At 66.7% G+C, this 21,949-nt stretch overlaps 5 protein-coding genes across 5 annotated transcripts; 1 reads left to right on the top strand and 4 right to left on the bottom strand.

Annotated features, from left to right (window-relative positions):
- Positions 1-2,378: 2,378 nt before the first annotated feature.
- COG2 (component of oligomeric golgi complex 2) lies at positions 2,379-5,360 on the bottom strand. The gene is made up of 8 exons (XM_005766840.1): positions 4,819-5,360; positions 4,674-4,748; positions 4,489-4,599; positions 3,761-3,874; positions 3,224-3,415; positions 2,970-3,108; positions 2,820-2,899; positions 2,379-2,735 (listed from the first exon to the last, which is right to left on the bottom strand). Exons 1-8 carry the CDS (start codon positions 5,338-5,340, stop codon positions 2,583-2,585), a joined length of 1,386 nt encoding a protein of 461 aa, XP_005766897.1. The 5' UTR covers positions 5,341-5,360; the 3' UTR covers positions 2,379-2,582.
- Positions 5,361-7,321: 1,961 nt separating this feature from the next.
- Positions 7,322-8,452, top strand: EMIHUDRAFT_211791 (putative actin; the record flags this gene model as incomplete). Its single annotated transcript, XM_005766743.1, has 1 exon — positions 7,322-8,452. The coding sequence occupies one exon, from the start codon at positions 7,322-7,324 to the stop codon at positions 8,450-8,452; it is 1,131 nt and encodes a 376-aa protein (XP_005766800.1).
- Positions 8,453-8,806: 354 nt separating this feature from the next.
- EMIHUDRAFT_66551 (receptor of activated protein kinase C) lies at positions 8,807-9,748 on the bottom strand (the record flags this gene model as incomplete). Its single annotated transcript, XM_005766744.1, has 1 exon — positions 8,807-9,748. The coding sequence occupies one exon, from the start codon at positions 9,746-9,748 to the stop codon at positions 8,807-8,809; it is 942 nt and encodes a 313-aa protein (XP_005766801.1).
- Positions 9,749-10,711: 963 nt separating this feature from the next.
- On the bottom strand, positions 10,712-13,087 carry EMIHUDRAFT_211793 (hypothetical protein; the record flags this gene model as incomplete). The annotated part of the gene is made up of 1 exon (XM_005766745.1): positions 10,712-13,087. The coding sequence occupies one exon, from the start codon at positions 13,085-13,087 to the stop codon at positions 10,712-10,714; it is 2,376 nt and encodes a 791-aa protein (XP_005766802.1).
- Positions 13,088-16,130: 3,043 nt separating this feature from the next.
- On the bottom strand, positions 16,131-21,054 carry EMIHUDRAFT_421960 (3-isopropylmalate dehydratase; the record flags this gene model as incomplete). Its single annotated transcript, XM_005766746.1, has 16 exons — positions 16,131-16,631; positions 16,855-16,956; positions 17,041-17,305; positions 17,443-17,708; positions 18,143-18,202; positions 18,268-18,371; positions 18,439-18,502; positions 18,858-19,025; positions 19,155-19,204; positions 19,251-19,350; positions 19,557-19,652; positions 19,730-19,974; positions 20,042-20,171; positions 20,438-20,635; positions 20,715-20,794; positions 20,868-21,054. 16 exons carry the CDS (start codon positions 21,052-21,054, stop codon positions 16,383-16,385), a joined length of 2,364 nt encoding a protein of 787 aa, XP_005766803.1. The 3' UTR covers positions 16,131-16,382.
- Between the last annotated feature and the right edge of the window lie 895 nt (positions 21,055-21,949).

The raw sequence follows: 21,949 nt of genomic DNA on the forward strand, positions 1-21,949 counted from the left end.
TAGGTCGTGCGTTTACCTCGAGCAGGACGGTTGACTGGCGACGACTTTTTCTTCCTGTGGCCTCTTGCGACCTCGATCACGGAAGCTGCTCTCTTCTCCTCCTCCTCTGCTTATCTTCCCCGTGAGAAGCTCGCGTCGCCGCTGCGCGCCAGACTAGTCATACACAAGTCCCAACGGGCGCACTGCGGCGAGGCAGATGAGTACAGACAGAGGCTTATTCATTCAGCTTGAGCGCACTCCTCCGTTCTCCTCCTCTCTGAGTGTGTGATGGGGGCCTGTGTCGTGCTCCTCACCAACGGCTCTCTAGAGTGTACGGGGGGAAGGACAGACACGTCCCGCATATGCTACGGGTCCCTAGTATGGGTTCGGGGACTGTTCACAGCAGTGCGGGGGTAGGGGACCCTCGCGCATAGCCCCGGAGTACCAGTATGGATTTCTTTTTCGGCCGCCAATTCCAGAGCTGGATTTCTTCCTCTCCTCTGGCGGGCGAAAAAAAACTCGCGGCGCCGGGGGCAATCCTGAGAGTGAGCAAATTGCAGTGGGATTCTTTTTTTTAATCGCAATCCATCGCAATCACACGGACCCCCCCTCACCGACCCGCCTGCCGACGTGAAGCTATGATCATAACATGATCCGACCGCGTTCGACCACGTGTTCGAGTTCCTTACTTCCTACTCCGACCCGCGACCCTGTTCCGACCGTGATCCGACCTGATCCGACCGTGCTCGAACAGCGGTCAGCGGCGGCGGCACCTAGGGAATTTCCAGACCATGTTCCGCCCCTGATCCGACCATGATCCGACCATGTTCAAAGTGATGACGGTCGGAACAGGTCAGTACTCAGCTTCGGTCTGACCAGTCAACCCTGGAGGCGGATTAGCGGGGTCTGTCCGACTCGCTCGCTGCACGGTTGGCTGCGGCGCTCCGGCGCAAGCCGACGCTCGGGAAGTGGCGCCACTCTGCGTGGCTGCCCTCCGGGCTTGTCCTTGGCTCTCCGACATCGATCGAGCACGCCTGTCCGACGAGCGGCTTGCCGTGCGGGTGGCTTCGTGTGGCGCTCTTGTCGAGAGCGTTTTGCGGCCCGGCGGGTGAGAGAACATGTGTCGTCTGATGTGTCACTGTGTGCGTCATATCAGTCTTGATAACAAGCACGGTCGATCAAGCGATATACTCGTCACGTCACGCTGGACGCCTTGCACGGAGCTCTGTGCCGGCAAAACAGGAAGAGCCGTCCGACAAGAAGAGCTCGATAGGGAGCGAGGACCGTCAAAGGTGCTCACGCAGGTTTCGGACGTCCGTCATGGTGCGGTCAGTTCCCCCCAGGTTTGACCGCGCAGGTCCCAAAACTCGTCGAGCACTCGTAGCCTTTCTGCGACTTTCTGCGTGCTGCCGGCTCGGGAAGAGCAGATTTTGCAAGATATCTCAACGAGATCCGACATCTGCGCGGTCATTTTTGGAGTGATCTTACCGCGTCATGACGGAGTCTTGATACCTCTCGAAGCACCTCTAACGGTTCTCGCTCCCTATCGAGATCTTCTTGCCGGACGGCTCTTCCTGTTTTGCGGGGCGCGCTGAGCTCTGTGTCAAGCTCGAAGGGCAACGGAAACGAGTGCTTGTTAACAAGACCGATCTCACGTACACAGTTACACTCCAGACGTCCTGTACTCTCCCATCCGACAACCGGCAAGACGCTGTCGTGAGCCAGCCGCTCTTGCGGCAGCCGTCAGCAGAGACCGAGCGCGTCGGGCGAGTGGAAACGTGCTGATCCCAGCCATCGACAAGAGGAGCACGACTGGCTACAAGAACGCGAGCCACAGCCGCCGCGAGAACCGCTGAGCTGCTGCAGCCTCGGACGCCCTGCTCCCACTGCCGCTGGCGCCGAGGCGATTCGGCAGGCGGAGAGGGAGGGCCTGACTCTGGCCAGCAGCAGCACTGCCGCTGGCGTCGAGGCATTCCGGCAGGGGAGGGAGGGCCTGACTCTGGCTACCAGTAGCGACAGCAACAGCGGCTACAGGGGCGTCTGCTACTACCCGAAGGAGAACGGCAGCAAGAAGTACACGCTGAGGGTGATGGTTGGCGGCAAGCAGAACTTCCTCGGAGACAGTCTTCGCCACCGCCGAGGAGGCGGCGCTGGCGCGCGCGCGGCACATGTGGGACACGACCGTCCGCCTGCTCGAGCCGCCGCCGCAGCAAGCACCGCCGCAAGGCGCAGCAGGGCCTTCCGAGGCCAGCAGCGTCGAGGAGGAGGAGGACGGCTTTTCGACCCGGCGGACACTTGTCACTTCTACTCGAGAGTGTGTACAGTGTTTGGGGTAGTCCTTGCCTTTGTGCCGCAGTGCCCGTGCTGCGTGCAAGCCATCATCCTTGATCTTGTTGTTTCTTTCCCCCGCAAATAGAGATAAAACGAGCTGCCCAGCTCGCAGCTGGCGACGGCGAGCATCGAGAGCAGGCACCAGCAGGCCACTGGCCAGACCCCAGAGCAGCAGGCGGCCACAGTGCACAGACTGCACTCGACTCGCGCTCACTCACACTCTCCTCCATTGGGCGATCTGTGGGTTCTTTACTTCCTGGCTCTCGCCAAGCTCACGCGGCCCCTCCGATGCTCTCCATGAGCGTCAGGTCCGGGCGCACCGCGTCGCGCAGCGCGCAGTAGTCGGCGAGGCGCGGCGCGTCGACGCCCACCTCGCGCAGCTGCGCGCCGAGCGCCTCGACGTCGAGAAAAAGCTGGACGCACACCTAGACTCGGTCCTCTCTCGGGGTCATCTCGCGCCATCTCGGAGAGGCACGCCTCGAGGTCCGAGGACGAGCTGCGCCGCACGCCTTGTCCGCGTCGGTCGTGGAGGACGCCGCGTCGGCCTTCCTCGCGTACCGACGCCGCGCCTCCTCGTCCTTGCGCACACCTGTCAGAGGACGGGAGCTGTGAGCGGCCACGGCTAGAGGGGTCTCGGCTCTTGCCTCCCCGCATGATGCCGTCGAGCATCGACGTCGCCAGCTGCAGAAAGTGGCGGCAGACCACGCCCCCCACCTCGGCCGCCCATTCGCGCCGCGCCGCCTCGCCGAGCCGCTCGCCTGCCTGGTGGTGAAGCAGGTCGCGCAGCGGCCTCGTCACCTCGGGCATGCAGAGAGCGACGCGTGAAGAGGTGATCTGGGATGGTGTCTCGGGTGGGCTCGGGTGGGATCTGAGTGATCTGGGGTGATCTGGGGTGATCTCGTGAGCTCGTCACCTCGGGCATGAAGAGCGACGCCGCCGTCGGCAGCGGGCGGCCGGTCAAGCGGTAGAGGGCCGGGATGGCGCGGGCCGGCGCGAGCTGCGCCGTGCAAGTGCCGCCGAGCTGCGCAAGCACGGCCGCGCCTGCAGCGAGCACTGAGACCGCTGCAGTCACATGCAGCGCTGTGCTGCAAGTGGCGGTCGCAGCCTGTCGTCTGGAGCGCAGACCGGTGGGAAATCGTGGACGAGTAGGGGGCGGGGCGCGTGTCGTGGACGCGTCTCTCAAACCGCGGCGCGGGAGGCGCACGTCCGCCGCAAAGCAGCGCCGCAGCGCCGCCGCCGCCGCCACCCCCGCCCGGGTGCGGACCTGTCGTGGCTTTGGCACGCCGCCACCGCCACCACCGCCACCACCACCGCCCTCGCCGCCGCCGCCCTCGCCGCCCTCGCCGCCACCGCCGCCGCCGCCGCCGTCGCCGTCGCCGTCCTCGGCCGTGTCAGCCGCCGCGTCGCTTCGTGCGAGCGCCGCCTCGAGCTGCTTAGCGATCTCCTGCACGCGCAGCTGAAAGTAGATGGGCAGGTTGAAGCGGCGCATCAGGTCTGCGCCGGCCGGGTGGCACCGAAAGTAGTGCCGCTCGGCGGGCGTCTGCAGCAGCGCCTCGAGCTTGGCCTGTGGCGGCGCGAGACACGCCCGAGCTTGGACCGAGAGAGTGGAGGCTGATCCGAGGGGGGGCCGAGGGTGGGCCGAGATCGCCCCCCGTGCTGTGGCCTGCAGCGCGACGGTCGCCGTGTGGGCCGCGTGCAGCGCCGCCGGCGTGCCTACTCCAGTCCTTGCTCCGCCTGGCGAGACGAGCAGCCGGGCCAAGGGAAGGAGCTGGCGCCGCCGTGCCGGCGAGAGAGCCGAAGAGGTGGGGCGTCCCCTTGAGGAAGGCGCACGCCTAGGGGAGGGGGTGGGGGGAGGGGGTGGGGGGAGGGGGGGGACGTGCGGCGCCGAGGAGCGCGGTGGAAGGAGGGGGTGGGTCGCTTTGGCGAGGAGGGTGCGCTGGGGAGGGCGGCGAGAGCGAGGCACAGCTGCACGCCTCCGCCCAGACCGAGTCGGCGAGGAGGTGGAGAGGTCGCTGCGGGTCGGCGAGCGCAGCGGCGCGAAGAGGCCGAAAGGCGCCTCCACGCGCAAAGACGAGCACCTGCGGGTGTGGGGTGAGGGAGGGTGGGAGGAGAAGGAGAGAATGCTGGTGGGCGAGGGCGAGGGCGAGGGCGAGGGCGAGGGCGAGCAAAGGCCGGCACCTCGGCGCAGATCCGCGGCAACGCGTCCCTCTCGGTCCCTCTCGCCACCGCGCCCTTCAGCTGCGGGACGAGCCGCGGAGCGACCCACTCCGAGCGGAGCCAGTGCGTCGCCTACGGCCAGGCGCTTCCCAGAAGGCTCACGGAAAGGTCGCCGCCTCTCTGAGCGCGAGATGGGAGAGCAGCGCCTCAGCAGAGGCATCGGCGTCAGCAAAGCCGAGGACGACCCGTGCCGCGCGCGCCTCGTCGCCCGCCGCGAGGGCCTGCTGACGGCTAGATGCGTGAAAGGGGCGCCGTTCACACGGGCGAGCCTCGTCGAGCCGCCGCGAGCGCCGCGTGCAGTGAATCAGTCAGCTGGCGGAGCAGCGTCTTGCGCACGCGCTCCCACCGCTCGAGTCCGGGGCGGACCGCCCTGAGCTTCTGCTCGGCGCCTCGCTCTCGCAGGATGCGCAGCCGTCCCATCTCGCGCGCCGCGCGAAGCAGGTCGTCGAGCGCCTCGGCCGCTCCCGCGCCCTCCGGCGCCGGCGGCCGGTCGAGCAGCGACTCGAGGTGGTGCAGCGTCTGCGCCAGCCTCTGGAGGAGGCGGAGCCGCTCGCGCTGCTCGTTGAGCTTGGCGCGCTCGTCCAGCTTGGCGCCGATCCGCTCGGCGACCGACGAGAGGGGCGTGGTGAGTGCCGAGCATGTCTCCTCAAAGACGGCGAGCGAGTCGCACAGGCTCTCGATGCTCTCCTCGTGGCGCGCGATGCCGGCGGAGACGCTGCGGAACTGGTCAACGTCGACGGAGCGGTCAATCTCACTCGCGAGCGACTGGAGCGTGTCCGTTAGGTCGCGCTTGAGCGAGGAGAGGGCGGGCATGAACAATCGGCATAAAACAGCGGCTGCTCCAAGAACAGCCCTGCGAACGCGCACCCCCGGGGCTAGGGCTCTCTTGCCCGCAACCCGATCCCGATCATCCGGCCCGCTGGGTGCGCTCCTTAGCTCCCCGGCCCTGGATGTGAGGCTAATGACTGCACTCCAAGTGCTCCAAGTGCTCCGCCCGCCACTACGGTCTACGCACTAGGCACGGGACTGGCGCGCACTGGCACTAACACAGGTACACCACGGGAGCCGCCTAAGCGACTCCCGCGAGGACGGCGAGGCACTTAGCTCCGTGCACTCGACCGCCCTCGCCGCAGGCAAGCTCATTCACAATCTGCTCTGCGATGGCCGTGTGAAGAACGACTGAGATGCGCTGCTTCTGCAGCCCCAGCCAGCTCTTGGTGGTCCAAGTCACCTCATCGAGGTACTGGGCCCGCGTCAGCTTGTTCTGCAGCGCGTTCGCCGCCTTCCAGAGGATCGCGCCGACCCCCTTCCCGAACCCACCGAACGACTCGAACAAGGAACAACAGCAGCTGCACGTCGACGTCCTGGACGTCCTTGTCCTCCCTGGCGTAGCGATACTCGCCGCCATAGGACGGTATGCGGCGATCGCCGCCCACCACCCTGCCCCCCCTAGTATGCCATCGACCCGTCCCCTGCCCCCTCTCTCGCCCTTCGTCCCCTGCCCCCTCTCTCGCCCTTGCTCTTCTTCTCCCCCCCCCTCCATGCCCTCGCCCCCGTACCCCTCACACTCCCCTCCCCCCCCCCCCTTCTCCCTCCCCCTCGCATCCCTCTTCCATCTCGCAGTAGGGCCCATGCCCAGAACAAGAATTCGAGGACCACAAGCCCCTCTGTCGTGTGTTGCTCGTGCGTGTCGTCATCATCTGTCCCGCGTCCACACCCATACCGCGCTGGTGTCCAGTCCGAGCCTGACTGTTCTTCACCTTTCTACCTACCTACCTACCTCGGTGGAGACTTGTTTCTTGCTCCTTTAGGTGCTTTTAATACGTTCTGATTCTTGTGCTGATACTTGCGTGTCCGAGACTGCTTGCGTTAGGCCTCTGGGTTTTCTTTGTGTCGGCGTCCTGTCTCGTTCCCCTTTGGGTTGGACCTCTAGTTGTTCCCCTACAGCAGTGGTGGTCCGCTCACTGCGGTTTCTCTTGCTGCCGGCTGTCCGCCGACAGGTGGAGCCCACACAGTCGGCGACAGTCCGTCGCCGCGCGCGGACCGCGCAGGACCCGGACCGGGCACGTCCGTGGAACCGGAGTTACTTACGGCACGCAGGAAATATGCTCGGCGAGGCGCGGGAAACGTCGGCGGGGACCTCGATGGTGGATGCCTCAGCCCCTCCTGAGCTGGCGGCGGCAGGCGTGTCGGGTGGCGCACCATGCGGCGTAGGCGGCGGAGCAGACTGGGCGGGGGCGTCACGGCGAGCACCGGCGGTCGAGGGACGAACATTGCGCTGATCGCGGCCCTAGGTGGTGGCTGGCATATAGAGTGCACGGTTTGACCATGGCAGCGCACAAGTTGGCGGTCGACGCTGTCGTGTCGATGGTGGTGTCGGCCTCGGCGCGATCGATGCAATAGTCGAGGCCGTGCTGGCCGGAGGATAAGCCATACTCGATAGCGGTCCCGCCATAGCTCCCGCAAAGGAGCAGGAGGCTAGGCAGAGGCCGCATCGCGTCAGAGAGTGCTGTATACGTTTTACCAAAACCGAAACACGAATCTCCAATCAAAAGGGATGAAATCCCTTATGGATATAATCGCCCAATTATCTCAGGAATATAGTGTGAATGCCCGGGAACAGAGGGCGAGACGATCGAGGGGTCCCGTACCACGCGGAATCGACCCTATCCAGTGCTCAAGTGCTCAAGGAGGCAACGGGGTACGTGTCAAGTCCAAGGAAGGCAAATCGAAGTGCCCGCAAACTATCGGCGGGAGCAAGCCGCCACTCTCTCAACCTACCCCCAGACCAGATATGGCGGACGACGAGGTCGCGGCGCTTGTTGTGGACAACGGCTCGGGCATGTGCAAGGCTGGTTTTGCCGGCGACGACGCCCCGCGCGCCGTCTTCCCCTCCATCATTGGCCGGCCGCGTCAGCCGGGCGTGATGGTCGGGATGGGGCAGAAGGACTCGTACGTTGGAGACGAGGCGCAGTCCAAGCGCGGCATCCTGACGCTCAAGTACCCCATCGAGCACGGCATCGTCACCAACTGGGACGATATGGAAAAGATCTGGCACCACACCTTTTACAATGAGCTGCGCGTTGCACCAGAGGAGCACCCCGTCCTGCTGACCGAGGCGCCGCTCAACCCCAAGGCGAACCGCGAGAAGATGACGCAGATCATGTTTGAGACCTTCAACGTGCCCGCCATGTACGTCGCCATCCAGGCGGTCCTCTCGCTCTACGCGTCGGGCCGCACCACCGGCATCGTGATGGACTCGGGCGACGGAGTCTCGCACACCGTGCCCATCTACGAGGGCTACGCGCTGCCGCACGCCATCCTGCGGCTCGACCTCGCCGGCCGCGATCTGACCGACTGGATGGTCAAGCTGCTCACCGAGCGCGGCTACTCCTTCACCACCACCGCCGAGCGCGAGATTGTGCGCGACATCAAGGAGAAGCTGGCGTACGTTGCGCTCGACTTTGACCAGGAGATGCAGACCGCCGCCCAGTCCTCGGCGCTCGAGAAGACGTACGAGCTGCCCGACGGCCAGGTCATCACCATCGGCAACGAGCGCTTCCGCTGCCCCGAGGCGCTCTTCCAGCCCTCCTTCCTCGGCATGGAGTCGGCGGGCGTGCACGAGACGACGTACAACTCGATCATGAAGTGCGACGTCGACATCCGCAAGGACCTGTACGCCAACGTCGTCCTCTCGGGCGGCACCACCATGTACGCCGGCATCGCCGACCGGATGTCCAAGGAGATCACCGCTCTCGCGCCCGCGTCGATGAAGGTCAAGATCATCGCGCCGCCCGAGCGCAAGTACTCGGTCTGGATTGGCGGCTCGATCCTCTCGTCGCTCTCCACCTTCCAGCAGATGTGGATCTCGAAGCAGGAGTACGACGAGTCGGGCCCGTCCATCGTGCACCGCAAGTGCTTCTAGGCTGACCTGCGTTGCGAGTGGTAGCGTGCATACGTGTGTGACCAGACGTGGGGACCTTGCTCGGTCGGTGTCGGGTGCGCGCCGCGGCCGCCGGCCCGGCGCGGGCGGGGTCCTGGCGGGTGCGGCTGCGGGGACGTCGCTCGTCGGACGAGCGGCAGTGCGCAGTGGGCGACGTGTATCTTTGTTTATACTATCAAAAAAACAGAACGCGCTTCGGAAATGCTTGCGCTTGCTTGCCGAAGGGGCCCGTCTTGCGCACGCGCGCGTTTGCAGCCGCGTCGCACGCCAGGTCAGCTCGCGATCAGCGCGCGCCGAGCCCCCCTTCCCCCTGCAGGGCGCGGCCCGGCCGGCCGCCTAGCGGCCGATGCCGACGCTCCAGACGCGGATGTGCCCGTCGGTGTAGCCGGAGAAGAGGGTGGCGCCGTCGGCCGACCAGCAGAGCGAGACGCAGTGGTGCGGCGTCGCCTTCTTGCCCACGGGGGGGAAGTCGGGCTCGAGCTCGTCGACGATGGACTTGGACTCGAGGTCCCAGATCTTGATGCACGTCGTCGTCGCCGCGCACAGCCAGTACCGGTTCGGCGAGAAGACCATCGAGTAGATGACGTCCCCCGCGACGAGCGAGTAGAGGTGCTTGCCCTCGTTCAGGTCCCAGAGCATGGCGGTGCCGTCCTTGCCGCCCGAGGCGCAGAGGGAGCCGTCGGGAGAGACGGTGACCGTGTTGAGGTACCCCGAGTGCCCCACCAGGTTGGTGCGCAGCTTGCAGTTGGTGAGGTTCCACACCTTGACCAGCTTGTCCCAGCCGCAAGACACGATCAGCGGGTTGGCGGCCGACGGCGAGAAGCGGACGCACGAGACCCACTCGGTGTGGCAGTCCTCGGTGATGGTGTACTTGCACTCGCCGAGCGTGTTCCACAGCTTGATCGTCTTGTCGCGCGAGCCCGACACGATCTGCCGGTTGTCCGCCGAGAAGGCGACCGAGAGGACGTCCTTCTCGTGCGAGACAAACCGGCGGGTCGTGGAGCCCGTGTTGAGGTCCCAGAGGCGGAGGGTGCCGTCCCACGAGCCGGAGAGCGCGAACTGGCCGTCCGACGAGATGGTGACGTCCTGCACGTAGTGGCTGTGGCCGCAGAGCGACTTGGCCGGCACGCCCTCGCCGCCGGCGAGGTTCCAGACGATGACCGTCTTGTCGCGCGAGCCCGAGAGGAGGACGTCCGACTGCTCGATGGTCGTCGCGATGCACGTGACCCAGTCGGAGTGGCCCTTGAGCGTGGAGCGGAGGTTGAGCGTCTCGGCCATTGCTGCGGCGGGGGGCGAGGGAGCTGGGAGAGAGCCCCGCCGCGCAAGGGACGCGCCCGCCGCTGGCAGGGGCGAGGGGGCGGGACGCGGGGCGGGGTGGTGGTAGCAGGGGCACGCGCAGCGGCGCGGGACCGTGGACCGCGCTGCGGCACGCGGATGCCGGCAGGAGGAGGCGGAGGGGAGGCGGGAGCAAGACCTGCCTGATATGGACACGGGTGAGCAGAAAAAAAATATTTTTATTGATTTATTTTTTTGTTTCGTTGCGCTTCCGTCCTGAGGCGAACCGCGGAAAGAAGAAAGAAAATCGCTCGTCTCCCTTTTTACGACACGCCGCGCGTTTTGACTATCAGCATTTGGCGCGAGCCACGAGAGCCACTGACGTCCACGGGGGAACGCTCTCACGATGACGCTCCGCGCCCACCTCCTCGAGGGTCGCGAGGCACAACCGGATCCTCCGCCGCAGCGCCCACGCCCGCCCGAGGTCATCGTCATGGGCTTCGAGGAGGCGGACGGGGACGACCAGCGCGGCTGCTGCACTCTCCCGCTCAAGAGCCGGGGCCGGTCGGTCAGCTGGTGCCCGAGCGCAATCAGTCCGCGGGGAGCGGGGCGCGCCATACTGAGGCGGTGCTCCGGGTGCAGAGCTTGCCCGAATCCGCGCGTGTCAGTCACCATCGGGTGCAGAGCTTGCGCGATGCTCCTCTGCGCCGCGCAGAGGGTGCTCCCGCCTGAACCCTGATGTATTGGTTTTTACTGGTGGCACTTGTGGCATGGACGCATGTATGTGGGCACAATGGCAATCGAACATGACATGGACATGTGGCATGATGTGCCGGCGATGATCTCATCACGAACATCTCATGCATGCCGACACAAGACTCAGACATGGTCATGGACACATGGTAGGTACATACGTGGACTCTGAAACATTGGTCACTGCAGCACACGGCTCAGTCCTCAGAGCCCTCACACAATAGACTCTTCCACATGAGCCGTCCTCCCTGTCTCCTCCACCATGGCGACTCGAGACTCGCGCCCCTCGCCGTGCACCTGACTGAAGATGAGACGCCTCGCCCAACCGTTGAACTCGGCGAAGCTCCCAAAGCTCTCCTCGATGACAGACAGCAGCGCCTGCCTGTCCTCTACCCTCGCGCAGCGGGCCTTCTCCGCGTCAAACGAAGCAAACGACGCGGTGACGTCGGAGAGGGTCGCGCGAGTCGACTCGTCGGGGGGTCTGTCGGTCGCGGCGCGATCTGGCTGCCGCGCGGACGGCTCGGCGAAAGGCAGCACGGTGATGCGCTCGAGTGGCGCGCCCATCTTGAGAAAGGCGAAGAGCTCCATGACGCACCAGAGCCGGCTGCTGTACGTCGGCCCCGCGAGGACGAGCAGCCGGTCGCAGCCCGCCAGGAAGATGGGCAGGCACGCGAGCGCCTCCTGCACGTTTCGCTGGTCGATGCAGAGCTTGTCGAGCCAGACGGTGGGCGGCCGGCCGTGCTCCTCCTCGAAGGCCTCGGCCCACGCGCTCAGTGCGGCCCACTTTGGCCCGGGCGGGTCGCTCCACGAGTGAGAGATGAAGGCGTCGCACTGGCCCATGGCTCGCGGCTCGCTGCGCCACTGGCCGCCGTGCGGTTTAGCCGCCTCGCAAACACCGCCGCCGTCGCTGCCGCCCTGAGGGGAGAGGAGACTGCCCCGGCGGGCAGAGGACCGTCGCTTGCTCGACGCGCGCGCGTCGCCCTCGGCGACAAAGTCGTCCTTCGCCAGCTGGTCGAAGCTGACGGTGCGGAAGTGTGACTCGGCCCACTGCAGCAGCGTGTCCACCGAGCCAGCCACCGAGCCGCCCCGCCCCGCGACGAGTCCGGCCAGCACCGCCGCCTCCCGCTCCTCGGCGGTGGAGCCGGTCTTGCAGAGGGCAGAGAGGGCGGCGGCTCGCACTTGCGGCTCGAGAAAGCAGGGGTACGAGAGGAGGGAGAGGCCGCCGAGCAGGACGGGCATGAGGTGCTCGTCAGAAGCCGGGTCCTCTCCCGCCGCCCGAAGCGGGAGGTAGGCGAGAGTGGCACAGCCGGCGAGGCCGCCCGCGTACCGCGCCACGTCACAGTGCAGCAATAGCGCGCGGCGCGGGGAGTAGCTTCCCTGCCTCCGACGCCACCACACCGCGTCGACGAGGACGCTGCAGAAGGCCAAGCAGACGGCCGAATCGATCGCCGCGATCGCGAAGCAGATCTCAGAAAGACCCTCGTCCATGAGGTGTGTGCGCCAGCCGGCGAAGGCCATCAACAGGCTCGCGAAGGCCACAAGGAGGGTGTTTGCTGCCACCATCCCCAGTACCATTCTGGAGTCCGATGGGCGGATGGAGAGGATGGCCAAGCAGACCGCCGGCGGGCAGAGCGCCATCGGGAGCACTGGGCTGCCGAGGGCCTGGATCGGCCATATGCGGTAGACCAGGGAGAGGATGAGCGGTGTAAAGGCCCAAAAGAAGGATGAGATGCCGAGCACCTGCAGCAGCATCTGCACGCGCACCCGGATACGTCGCCGTGCCGCGCCGGCTCGCGAGAGCTCCTGCCTGGCGAGTGCCACATGGCGGGCGGCCCCGCCTTCGCCCCCTCGAGGTTGCGCTCGCAGCTGCTGCTCGCGGTGGCGCCCAATCCCGCCCTGCCTGGTGTCCTCTTTGGCTGCCGCGTAGCTGTCGCGCATGCGGAGAGCGCCCCAGCCACACAGCAGGGCGAGAGTGAGCACCGAGCAGCCGAGCAGATAGATACACCCACCAAAAAGGCCTCGCCCCCGGGTCGAGGCGCCGCGGCCCGAGAGGTGCATCCAAGCTTCTGCGGCGAAGCTCTCGCTCAGCACAGCTCCCTTCTGGCACAGGCAAGGGAGCCGCCTTTCGCAACCGACGTCGCTCCACCCGCCGCCAGTGGCGGCGACGCAATCCTGCATTTCGAGGAGATCGTCGGGCTCGCTCGGCAGCCAGTTTTCATACGAGGCGTTGCAGTCGAGCGTCGCCGGCCTCCATCCGACGGAGGCGCCTCGGTCGTTTGGCCACTGATGATGGCCCAAGAAAATCGTCAGACCGGCTGTGCGATCAGCGACGAACGTTGAGGCCTCCGCTGAGTCCACGCAGGCCGGCGCGACCGGCACTCCCTCCTCCTGCGAGAGGTCGGCGCACGCTGTGAGGCAGCCGAGGTGCGAATGGCGCGAGCTCGTGACGTAGTAGGACCGGTTTCCAGGGGCCCAGTCGAGCCACACGCCTGTCGGACGCCCGGGTCGCGAGGCAAGCACGCGTGCGAGCGAGACGAGGGAGATGGTGGCGCTGACAGCGCAGAGAACGATGAGGAGGGAGGGTGCCATGTGACAGGAGCAGCGAAGGACGCAGCGAGTGCAGCAGGCTGCAGCGAGCGCAGCAGGCTGCAGAGTGCAGCAGACTGCAGCTAGGTGCGCGCGTGTCGTTCGCCGAGCTCCTTCCGGGTCTCGCCGGCAAACCCCGCTGGGGGGGGGGGGGGGGGGGGGGGGGCTAAGTGACCCGTTTTTACCCACCCACGCCCGTGCGCGCGTATCTTAGCAGCAGGTACGCGGCCACACGCGCTGGCGCGCACGGCAACCGGGACTTACACGCGCGACACGAGGGACTGTGTATCCTCGCCTGCCTCGGGGGAGAATAGCCGCCCCCTCACCCGCTGCCGCGCATCGAGCTCGGCGGGGCTGATACGTGTCATTCTGTGCCGGCGCGTATCTTATCCAAGATACGCGGCCACACGTGCAGACGCGTATAGCGGTACTCGCGCCCACACGTGCAGCCGCCTATCTTCGGAACGAAATCTAACCGGAGAAGCACAAAAAGAAATCGCGCGCCATCTCCGCTTGCCCCGCTTGCCCCGCCCTTCAAGACGAGATGCCCTCCCCGCCCTCCCGCGCCTCCGCCGCGCTCCGCACGCCACCGCCGTCTGCTGACAGCGCGCCGGGTGGTGAAGTCCCAAAGAACGTCCTGAAGGCGGCTGCGGACGGCCGCGTGGGACCGGTGCGATCGTGGCTGAATGAAGGCGGGAAGGCGGACACTCTCGCTGAGTTACCCTCTGAGGCCGGCAAGATGGCTCCATGCACCCTGCTGATGCTCGCCGCACAGCACGGGCACGCGCAGATTGTCGAGCTCCTCCTGAAGCGTGGCGCGCACGTCAACCTGCAGAGCAGTCGCGGCTCCACTGCGCTGAACACTGCTGCCTACTGCGGCCGCGAGCGGATGGTGGAGATGCTGCTGCAGCACGGAGCAGAGATCGGGATGGCGCTGGCAGTTTCAGCCCAGGGCGGACAAGAGCGGGTGGTCGACCTGCTGCTGCGGCGTGGCGCGGAGATCGACCTGCTGCTGCGGCGTGGCGCGGAGATCGACCTGCAAAACAAGAACGGTGACACCGCGCTGATCTTCGCCGCAGCGCACAACCGCCCCGCCGCCCTCCTCCGCTTGCTGCGGGCGGGCGCAGACATGACGTGGCGCGATGCGGAGGGCAAGACGGCGCTGCAGTGGGCCAAGGAGAGGGGCCACACTGAGTGTGTGAAGGCCTTCAGGACGCATCTCGGGGAGGTGGCGGCGAGCCGGCGCAAAGCACCGTCGGCAGGCGGCGCAGGCGCGGCGGTGGGTGCGAGTGCCGTGGCCTCTGCTTCGAGCGGCGAAGGAGGCGCGGGGGCCGAGCCGAGCGGCGGGGCACTGCCAAAGGAGGTCGTGCAAGCGGCTGAGCGAGGCGACGAGGAGGCGGTTGTGATGGCGTGGCTCGACGGCGGCGGGCGGGTGAACGCGACGTTCGTGTACGTCTTTTCGAGCGGCCCCGTGAGCGGCATGACGCTGCTGATGCTCGCAATGATGAGGGGCCACGAGGGGCTGGCCGAGGCGCTGCTCCAACGCGGCGCGGATGTCTCTTTGCAGACCAGAGAGGGCGACACCGCGCTGCTACTCGCCGCCGCGTACGGCCGCGAGAAGCTGGTCGAGTTGGCGTTGCGGCACGGCGCGGAGATCAACGAGCAAGCTACTCTCGGCAGTACCGCGCTGATGGCCGCCGCCGGCAATGGCCACGACAAAGTGATCGACGCGCTAACCCGGCACGGCGCGGCGATCGACCAGCAGTCCAACACCGGCGACACCGCACTGATTCGGGCCGCTTTCTACGGCCACCCCGCCGCCCTCCTCTGCTTGCTGCGGGCGGGCGCAGATGTGACGCTGTGCAACACGGATGGCTGGACCGCGCTGCTGTGGGCCAAGGAGAAGGGCCACGCCAAGTGCGTGCGCGCCCTCGCGGAGCATGCGGCGGCCGAGAAGGCGGCGGAGAAGGCGGCGGCGGAGGCGGCGTGGGCCGCGGGAGCGGCGGAGAGGGCGGCGCAGAGGGCGGCGGAGGAGAAGGAGGCGGCGCGGCACGCGGAGGAGCTGCTGGCGGAGGTCGAGGCGGAGAAGCGCGCCAGGGGCAAGAAGGGCAAGAAGAAGAAGAAGAAGGGCGGCGGGGCGGGCGGGGCTGCGGGGCCGTCGCAGGAGCCCGAGGAGGGTGCCGAGGCGCCGTCGGAGGCAGGCGCAGCCGAGGCCGCGAAGAAGGCCGAGGAGGCGAGGCTTCTCCTGCTTCTCGAGACGCTCACCGAGGAGAGGATGCGGCTCGGCATCACGGCGGAGAGCCAGGCGGCGGCGTCGGCAGAGGTGGCCGAGGCGGCGCGCTTGGGCGCTGCGGCGGACGAAGCGGAGGAGGAGGCGGAGGCGGAGCAGGAGGCCGAGGCGGCGGCCGAGGCGGCGGAGGCGGAGGCCGAGGCTGCGCAGGCGGAGTCCAGGGCGGCGCAGGCGGAGGCCACGGCGGCGATGGAGGAGGCCACGGCGGCGATGGAGGAGGCCAAGGCGGCGCTGGAGGAGGCCAAGGTGAAGCTGAGTGGAGCCGATTCGGCCGTTGAGGGGGACGAGACGGCGCTCGAGGAGGCGAGAGCCGCCACAAAGATGAGGCGTGCTGCTGCAGTCGCTGCGAGGGCCAGGGCAACCACCGCCAGGATGGCATCGCAGGCGGCCCAGCGCTCATAGCGCGAGTTGCTCAGAAGAAGCGCGTGGCCACCATCCTGCGGACTGTCTAGCTGGGTGGAGCTTGGGAGCTTTCGTCGATGACGCGCTCGCCGGAGGTCATCATGGTTGCACTGAGATGTCATGTTTGGGTGTTGTCGTTGTTCGCTTGAGCCGGGGAGGTCTGAGCGGGGGCGGGGGCTGGGGGCGGGGAGGGAAACCGGGGGGGTGCTCGAATAGCTTGTGCCCCGTCGGGGAGAGTGCGCCGGCCCCGCCGCCCCGCGCGGGGCAGGGAACGTGGGGGACACCTGCGGACAGCGACAGGGGAGCGGGTGTGTGACGGTCCGCACACCCCAAGCGCCAAGTGTGAGCTTTCGTGACATAGTTGTAGATTACATAATACAATAAGAGACCACAGATAACTCTCACAGCTCTCCTCAGACTCTCGCGCGCGTGTGCACTACATGGTGGCATCCTGGGCCTCGAGGGCCGCCAGAGACGACATGAGAATAATCGCAACAGAGAACGCTGGACTCGTCAGGGTCTCAGCATAGTACTAGTACGGGGCTGAGTGCTTGCTTGCCCAGGCATGTGAACGGCGAGGCCCCGTCGAGCCGGCGCGCAGCGCGCTCAGGCGGCCGCGGCGGAGCGCAGGCGCTTCCCCTCCTCGGCCCAGTCGTCTTGCGACGGCGTGGCGAGCTCGTAGCGGGGCATGCCGGCGACGGGCCAGATCTTCGGCACGCGGGTGGTGGCGCCGTCGAGCCACGGCGCGGCGGCGGAGCGCTTGGCCTCGAAGTCGCGGATGGTGTCCATCTTTTGGAGCGTGAGGCCGATGTGGTCGAGCCCGTTGAGCAGGCAGTCCTTGCGGAACGGGTCCACCTGGGGGTGCGGCGGCCCGGGGGTCGGTGACTCGGCTGGTCGCACGTCGCAAGGATGGGGCGGTGAGCGCTGCTGGTTGATCGTAGTCGGCAGGGTGCGTGCTGGCCCCGTGGCGTGTACCCCCTGCACCCGCCCGCCCGCGCCCACCCCGGCCACCCCGCGTGGAGTGTGCCCTGCACTGCACCCCCCCCCCTCCTCCTCCCCCGATGCGGTGCTACTTCACCTCAAAGTCGATGGCGGACCCGTCGTGGCGCACCACCTTCTGCGCCTGCAGGTCCACCTCCAGAGGGAGGCCGGCCTCGGCGTCCGCCATCAGGTCGGCGACCTGCTCACAGGTGGAAGGCGCGTGACAGAGACGCGGCTCCCACCTCGGCGTCGGCGTCTCTCCGGCCGTCGGGTGCTGCGTGGCCTGCGGCGGCGGCAGGACGATGGGCAGCATCCCGTTCTTGAAGCAGTTGTTGTAAAAGATGTCGGCGAAGGAGGGGGCGATGAGGCAGCGGATCCCCATCCCCGAGATCGACCACGGCGCGTGCTCGCGCGACGAGCCGCACCCGAAGTTCGGCCCAGCCACGAGGATACACGCGTCCTGGTACTGCGGCTGGTTGAGGACAAAGTCCTCGTTCGGCCGCGCGATCTCCGGGCCCATCGTGGCAACCTCGACCGGGTTGTGGTACCTGCCGGGGGAGCGGGGGGGGAGGGGCCTCCGGTCTCTGACGGCACATGTGCATGTGCATGTGGCGAGTCACACACACACACACACCCGCCTCTGCCGCCCCCCCCCCCCCCCCCGGGGGGTTCCCCGACCACACACCGCATTTCGGCAAAGGGGGGGAAACCGAACCCCGTCCTCTTGATAGTCTTGAGGAACTCCTTTGGGATGATCAGGTCCGTGTCGACGTTCGGAATGTTCAGCGGCGCGGCGGCGCCGCGCACGACCGTGAAGCGCGGCATGCCGCCGCCGCCGCCACCGCCGCCGTCGCCGCCGCCCTCCTCGCGGATGATCGGGCCGGCGGACTGAGTGGCGGCAGACCACATCTCGCGCTGTGTCGCGGAAGACTCGCCCGCGACAGTCAGCACCTGTGCGGCGGCGCCTCCGGCGGCTGTGGGGTGTGTCTCGGGGGTGTCTAGGGGGTGTCTAGGGGGTCTAGGGGGTGTCTCGGGGGTGTCTAGGGGGTCTCGGGTGTGTCTCGGGTGTGTCTTGGGGGTGTCTAGGGGGTGTCTCGGGGTTGTCTAGGGGTTGTCTAGGGGATGTCTAGGGTGTGTCTCGGGGGTGTCTATGGGGTGTCTAGGGGTTGTCTAGGGGGTCTCGGGGGTGTCTCGGGGGTGTCTATGAGATGTCTAGGGGGTGTCTAGGGGGTGTCTGGGAGGTGTCTGGGAGGTGTCTGGGGGGGTGTCTGTGGGAGGTGTCTGGGAGGTGTCCGGGGGAAAGCTGCAGGAGGTGTGCGAGAGTGTGCCTGGGCAGTGTGTCGAGGCAGTGTGTCGAGGCAGTGTGACGAGGCAGTGTCGCGTGCCTGCATCGCCCCCTCCGGCAGCTGCAGCGCGCGCACGTCCGCCAGCCGGCCGGTGATCGCCTAGAAGTGTCTAGGAAGGGTCTAGGAGGTGTCTAGGAAGTGTCCGCCAGCCGGCCGGTGGTCGCCGCGGCCGCAGCCATGATTGGCGACATGAGGTGCGTGCGCCCGCCCGCGCCCTGCCGGCCCTCGAAGTTGCGGTTGGAGGTCGAGGCGCACCGCTCCCCGCTGCCTAGGAAGTGTCTTGGAGGTGTCTTGGAGGTGTCTGGGAAGCGTCGAGGCGCGCCGTCCCCCGCTGCCGAGCTTGTCCGAGTTCATCGCGAGGCACATCGAGCAGCCGGGCTGCCGAAAGTCGAAGCCCGCCTATATATAAAAAAAAGTCGAAGCCCGCCTCAAGGGAGAGGGCGAGAGGGGGCGGGGAGGGGTGAGAGGGTGAGAGGGTGAGAGAGTGAGCGAGTGAGAGAGACGGAGGGAGAGAGGTGGGAGGTGGTGGAGGCATCGACGCCACCGTGCCGTCTTGCTACCCACTACGTGCCGCGAACAGCTCACTGCCCACTACTTGCTACTTCCCAAGCACTAGGCGCATCGGCGCCACGGGGCCGCGTCTTGCTACTTCTCTTCAAGACGCCCTTCTCCGGCCCCTCTCGTGGCCAGACACCCCCCGTCCGGCCCCTCGCCACTCTCGGCCGCTCTCGGCCGCTCTCGCCCAATCTCGCGCCTCGACCAGCGTGAGGTCGAGCCCCTCCTCGACCGCCTGCTCCCGCACCACGCCCGAGCCAGGCACGACCATCGCGTGCACGTGCGGCGCGACCTTGCGCCCCTTGGCGACGGCGGCGACGGCGCGCAAATCCTCGATGCGTCCGTTGGTGCAGGAGCCGATGAAGACCTGCCACGGGTCAGGCGGTGTGAACAGAGGCGGTGTGAACAGACGCGCCTCACAGCTCTCGGCGTGCTGCCCGTGACCAGGAGCGGAGAGGGGGGGGGGGGAGGGGGAGGGGGAGGGGGGGGAGGGTGCCTTGTCAACGGGGATCGCCTCGAGTGGCTCGCCCTGCCGCTCGAGCAAGCCTATGGGGGGGGGGAGATCATGGGGGGTCAGGGGGGGAGATCGCACGAGATCGCTGCTGCCGCTCGAGCAGCGGTCCCATGTACGAGAGCGCGCGCTCCGCCTTTGAGCGGAGCGTCGGGTCGTCGATCTGGTCGAGGGTGGGCACCTGGGCCGGGGGGGGGGGAGATCTGGGGAGATCTGGGGAGATCTGGGGAGAGATGGGGAGAGATGGGGAGAGATGGGGAGATCTGGGGAGATCTGGTCGAGGGCGGGCAATCTCCTATGGGCGGCCCGCAGCACCACTCCGCCACTCGCCTCCCGCTTCTCCAGCCTCGCAGGCCCTCGAGGGCTGCGAGAGGGGCGGGGGCGCACCCTGCCGCTGATGGGCGCCGTGTCCTCGGGAGAAGTGCCCCAGGTGACGGTGGGTGCGATGGAGGCGGCGTCGATGACGACAGTCCGGTCGTACGCCTGCTCCCAAAAAAGAACGCGCGTCGGACCTCCACCGCCGGTCTTCCAACAGAAGAAATCCGAGGGCGGTCGTAGGCCGCGTCCGCGTCCGAGGCGAGCGAGCGCCAGTGCGCCACCGCCGCCGCCCACTCGTCGGACTCGGGAGCAGGCACCATCGGGCGGCCGCGCAAGTAGTCGAACGTGACGTCGTCGGGCGCGATGAGGCCGGCGCGCGCGCCCGCCTCGATGGCCATGTTGCAGATCGACATGCGCCCCTCCATCGACAGCGATCGGATCGCCTCGCCCGCAAACTCGATCGTGTAGCCCGTGCCGCCGGCCGTGCCTAGGAAGTGTCCGGGACGTGTCCGGGGAGTGTCTAGGAGGTGCCGCCCCCCTGCCGCCGGCCTTGCCGATCAGGCCGCAGACGTGCAGGATGACGTCCTTTGCGGTGACGCCGACGGGGAGGGCGCCGTCGACGCGGATCAGGAAGTTCTTCATCTTTTGCTGCTGCAGCGTCGACGTCGCGAGCACGTGCTCCACCTACATGGACATGGACATGGACATGGACATGGACATGGACATGGACATGGACATGGACATGGACATGGACATGGACATGGACATGGACATGGACATGGACATGGACATGGACATGGTGATGACACCAGCCGCAGGGCGGGAATACAGCATCGCGCCGTCGTGGCATGATGCGCATTCTTCAGCCTCGAGGCTCCTCCACCTCTGATGTCCCGACCCCAAAGGCGAGATACGGGGAGATACGGGGGAGATCTTCTACGCCCCTCCACCTCTGACGTCCCGATCCCAAACGCGAGCGCTCCAAACGCGCCGTGCGTGGCGGTGTGGCTGTCTCCGCAGACGGTGGTCGCGCCCGGGACGGTGAAGCCCTGCTCGGGCCCGATGATGTGCACCACGCCCTGCCGCTTGTCGCCCATGCCAAAGTAGGCCAGGTTGAACGCCTCAACGTTCGCCTCGAGCGCGAGCACCTAGCGCAAGCCACCCAGGGCGGCGGAGCGTGACGAGCGCGGTCTCTCCGCGGCCGCCGCCCCGTCGCGCCCGATGCACCTGCGTCCGCGACTGCTCCTCCTCGATGAAGGACGCCACGTCCTTGAACTTTGAGCGCGACGAGGTGGGGATGTTGTGGTCTGCGCCGAGAACGCAACCCAGGGGTGAGGCGCGAGAGAGTGCGGGAGCGGCAAATCGACGCCGGCCGCTCACCGACAGTCACGAGCGTGCAGTCGGGCCGCCGCACGGGCCGGCCGGCTACGGCGAGGCCCACGGCATTTCCCGAGAGGATGCAACGTAATAACGGGTCCGGGTAGCCGTAGAGGAGAGCGTTGCCGTCGCTGCCCGCCTCCACGACGTGCTCGTCCCAGATCTTGTCGTACATGGTGCGCGGCCGCATGGAGAGGAAGCGGCGGCCCGTGGTGGCGCCGCGCGAGGCGCGGAGCGCTCGAGCCAGCATTGATGAGCCCCGACCGAGAGCGAGGCGAGCTCGGCCAAAAGAATTCAACGAAAAGAACTGAGAGAGAGAGAGAGAGAGAGAGGTGGGACGATAGGTCGGCAAGAGTCGAAGGCAGTGGACGTTGCAAACAGAGGCATTCTAAAAGGGCGTGGGATTATGCGGAACAATACCCTGCTGTGTGTGGTACATGCTCCAGTGGACTGGGGAGGAGCTGGATTTCCTTTTGATGAGCAGTTTGGGAGGGGAGCTCTCTTGGACGAGGTCTACAGGACATGGTGTCTACCGGCAACTACACCACAGTGCCTTGGACTTCAGTCTGCATGGGCGATCATGGCTTGGCTGCAAGGGTGCGATGTCGGGAGCGCGATGGAGTTCATGCCTAGACATAAAATTGATGGACGACTGGCAGAGAAAAGCGTGCCCCTACAGGCATTGGAGACGATGCAACTACTGGGTCTACGGTTCAAGCGCTCAGAAGGGCGCGCAGAGGGAGCCTTGGGGGAGGCCGTGTCGGTGGGAATGAGCGAAGTTGGAGATGTGGGTCCGTCTCTTTGGGGAAGGAACGATATTACTGATAGTCAGAGGCTGCGATCATTGGGAGTGCGGTTTGCGAAGGACATGTATGGAGGATGGAGTTGTGGGCATCTGCAACTCTTAACGAGTGGAGAGGCATAGGTCTGCTTCGGATGTGGTGAGGTGGACTTCACAAGAGCTGATCATGAGGAGTGGGATAGACTAGTGATGGAAGCCTCTCGTTGCGTCGACATCAGCACTACGTGGACGAGGTGGGGGAAGGAGGGGAGAGAGGAGGCGGAGGAGTTGGGGAGGAGCAAGG

The sequence above is a fragment of the Emiliania huxleyi genome, assembly GCF_000372725.1.
Source record: "Emiliania huxleyi CCMP1516 unplaced genomic scaffold EMIHUscaffold_50, whole genome shotgun sequence".
In the NCBI taxonomy this organism is placed as follows: domain Eukaryota; phylum Haptophyta; order Isochrysidales; family Noelaerhabdaceae; genus Emiliania; species Emiliania huxleyi.

Excerpts from the sequence above, each read along its gene's own strand:
- COG2 (XM_005766840.1), bottom strand. The coding sequence starts at position 5,340 with ATGCCCGCCCTCTCCTCGCTCAAGCGCGACCTAACGGACACGCTCCAG. Across the intron at positions 4,749-4,818 it reads TGACTGATTCACTGCACGCG|GCCCTCGCGGCGGGCGACGA; the intron begins GCGCTCGCGGCG and ends AGCCGTCAGCAG. Across the intron at positions 2,900-2,969 it reads GGCGACGTCGATGCTCGACG|GTGTGCGCAAGGACGAGGAG; the intron begins GCATCATGCGGG and ends GTCCTCTGACAG.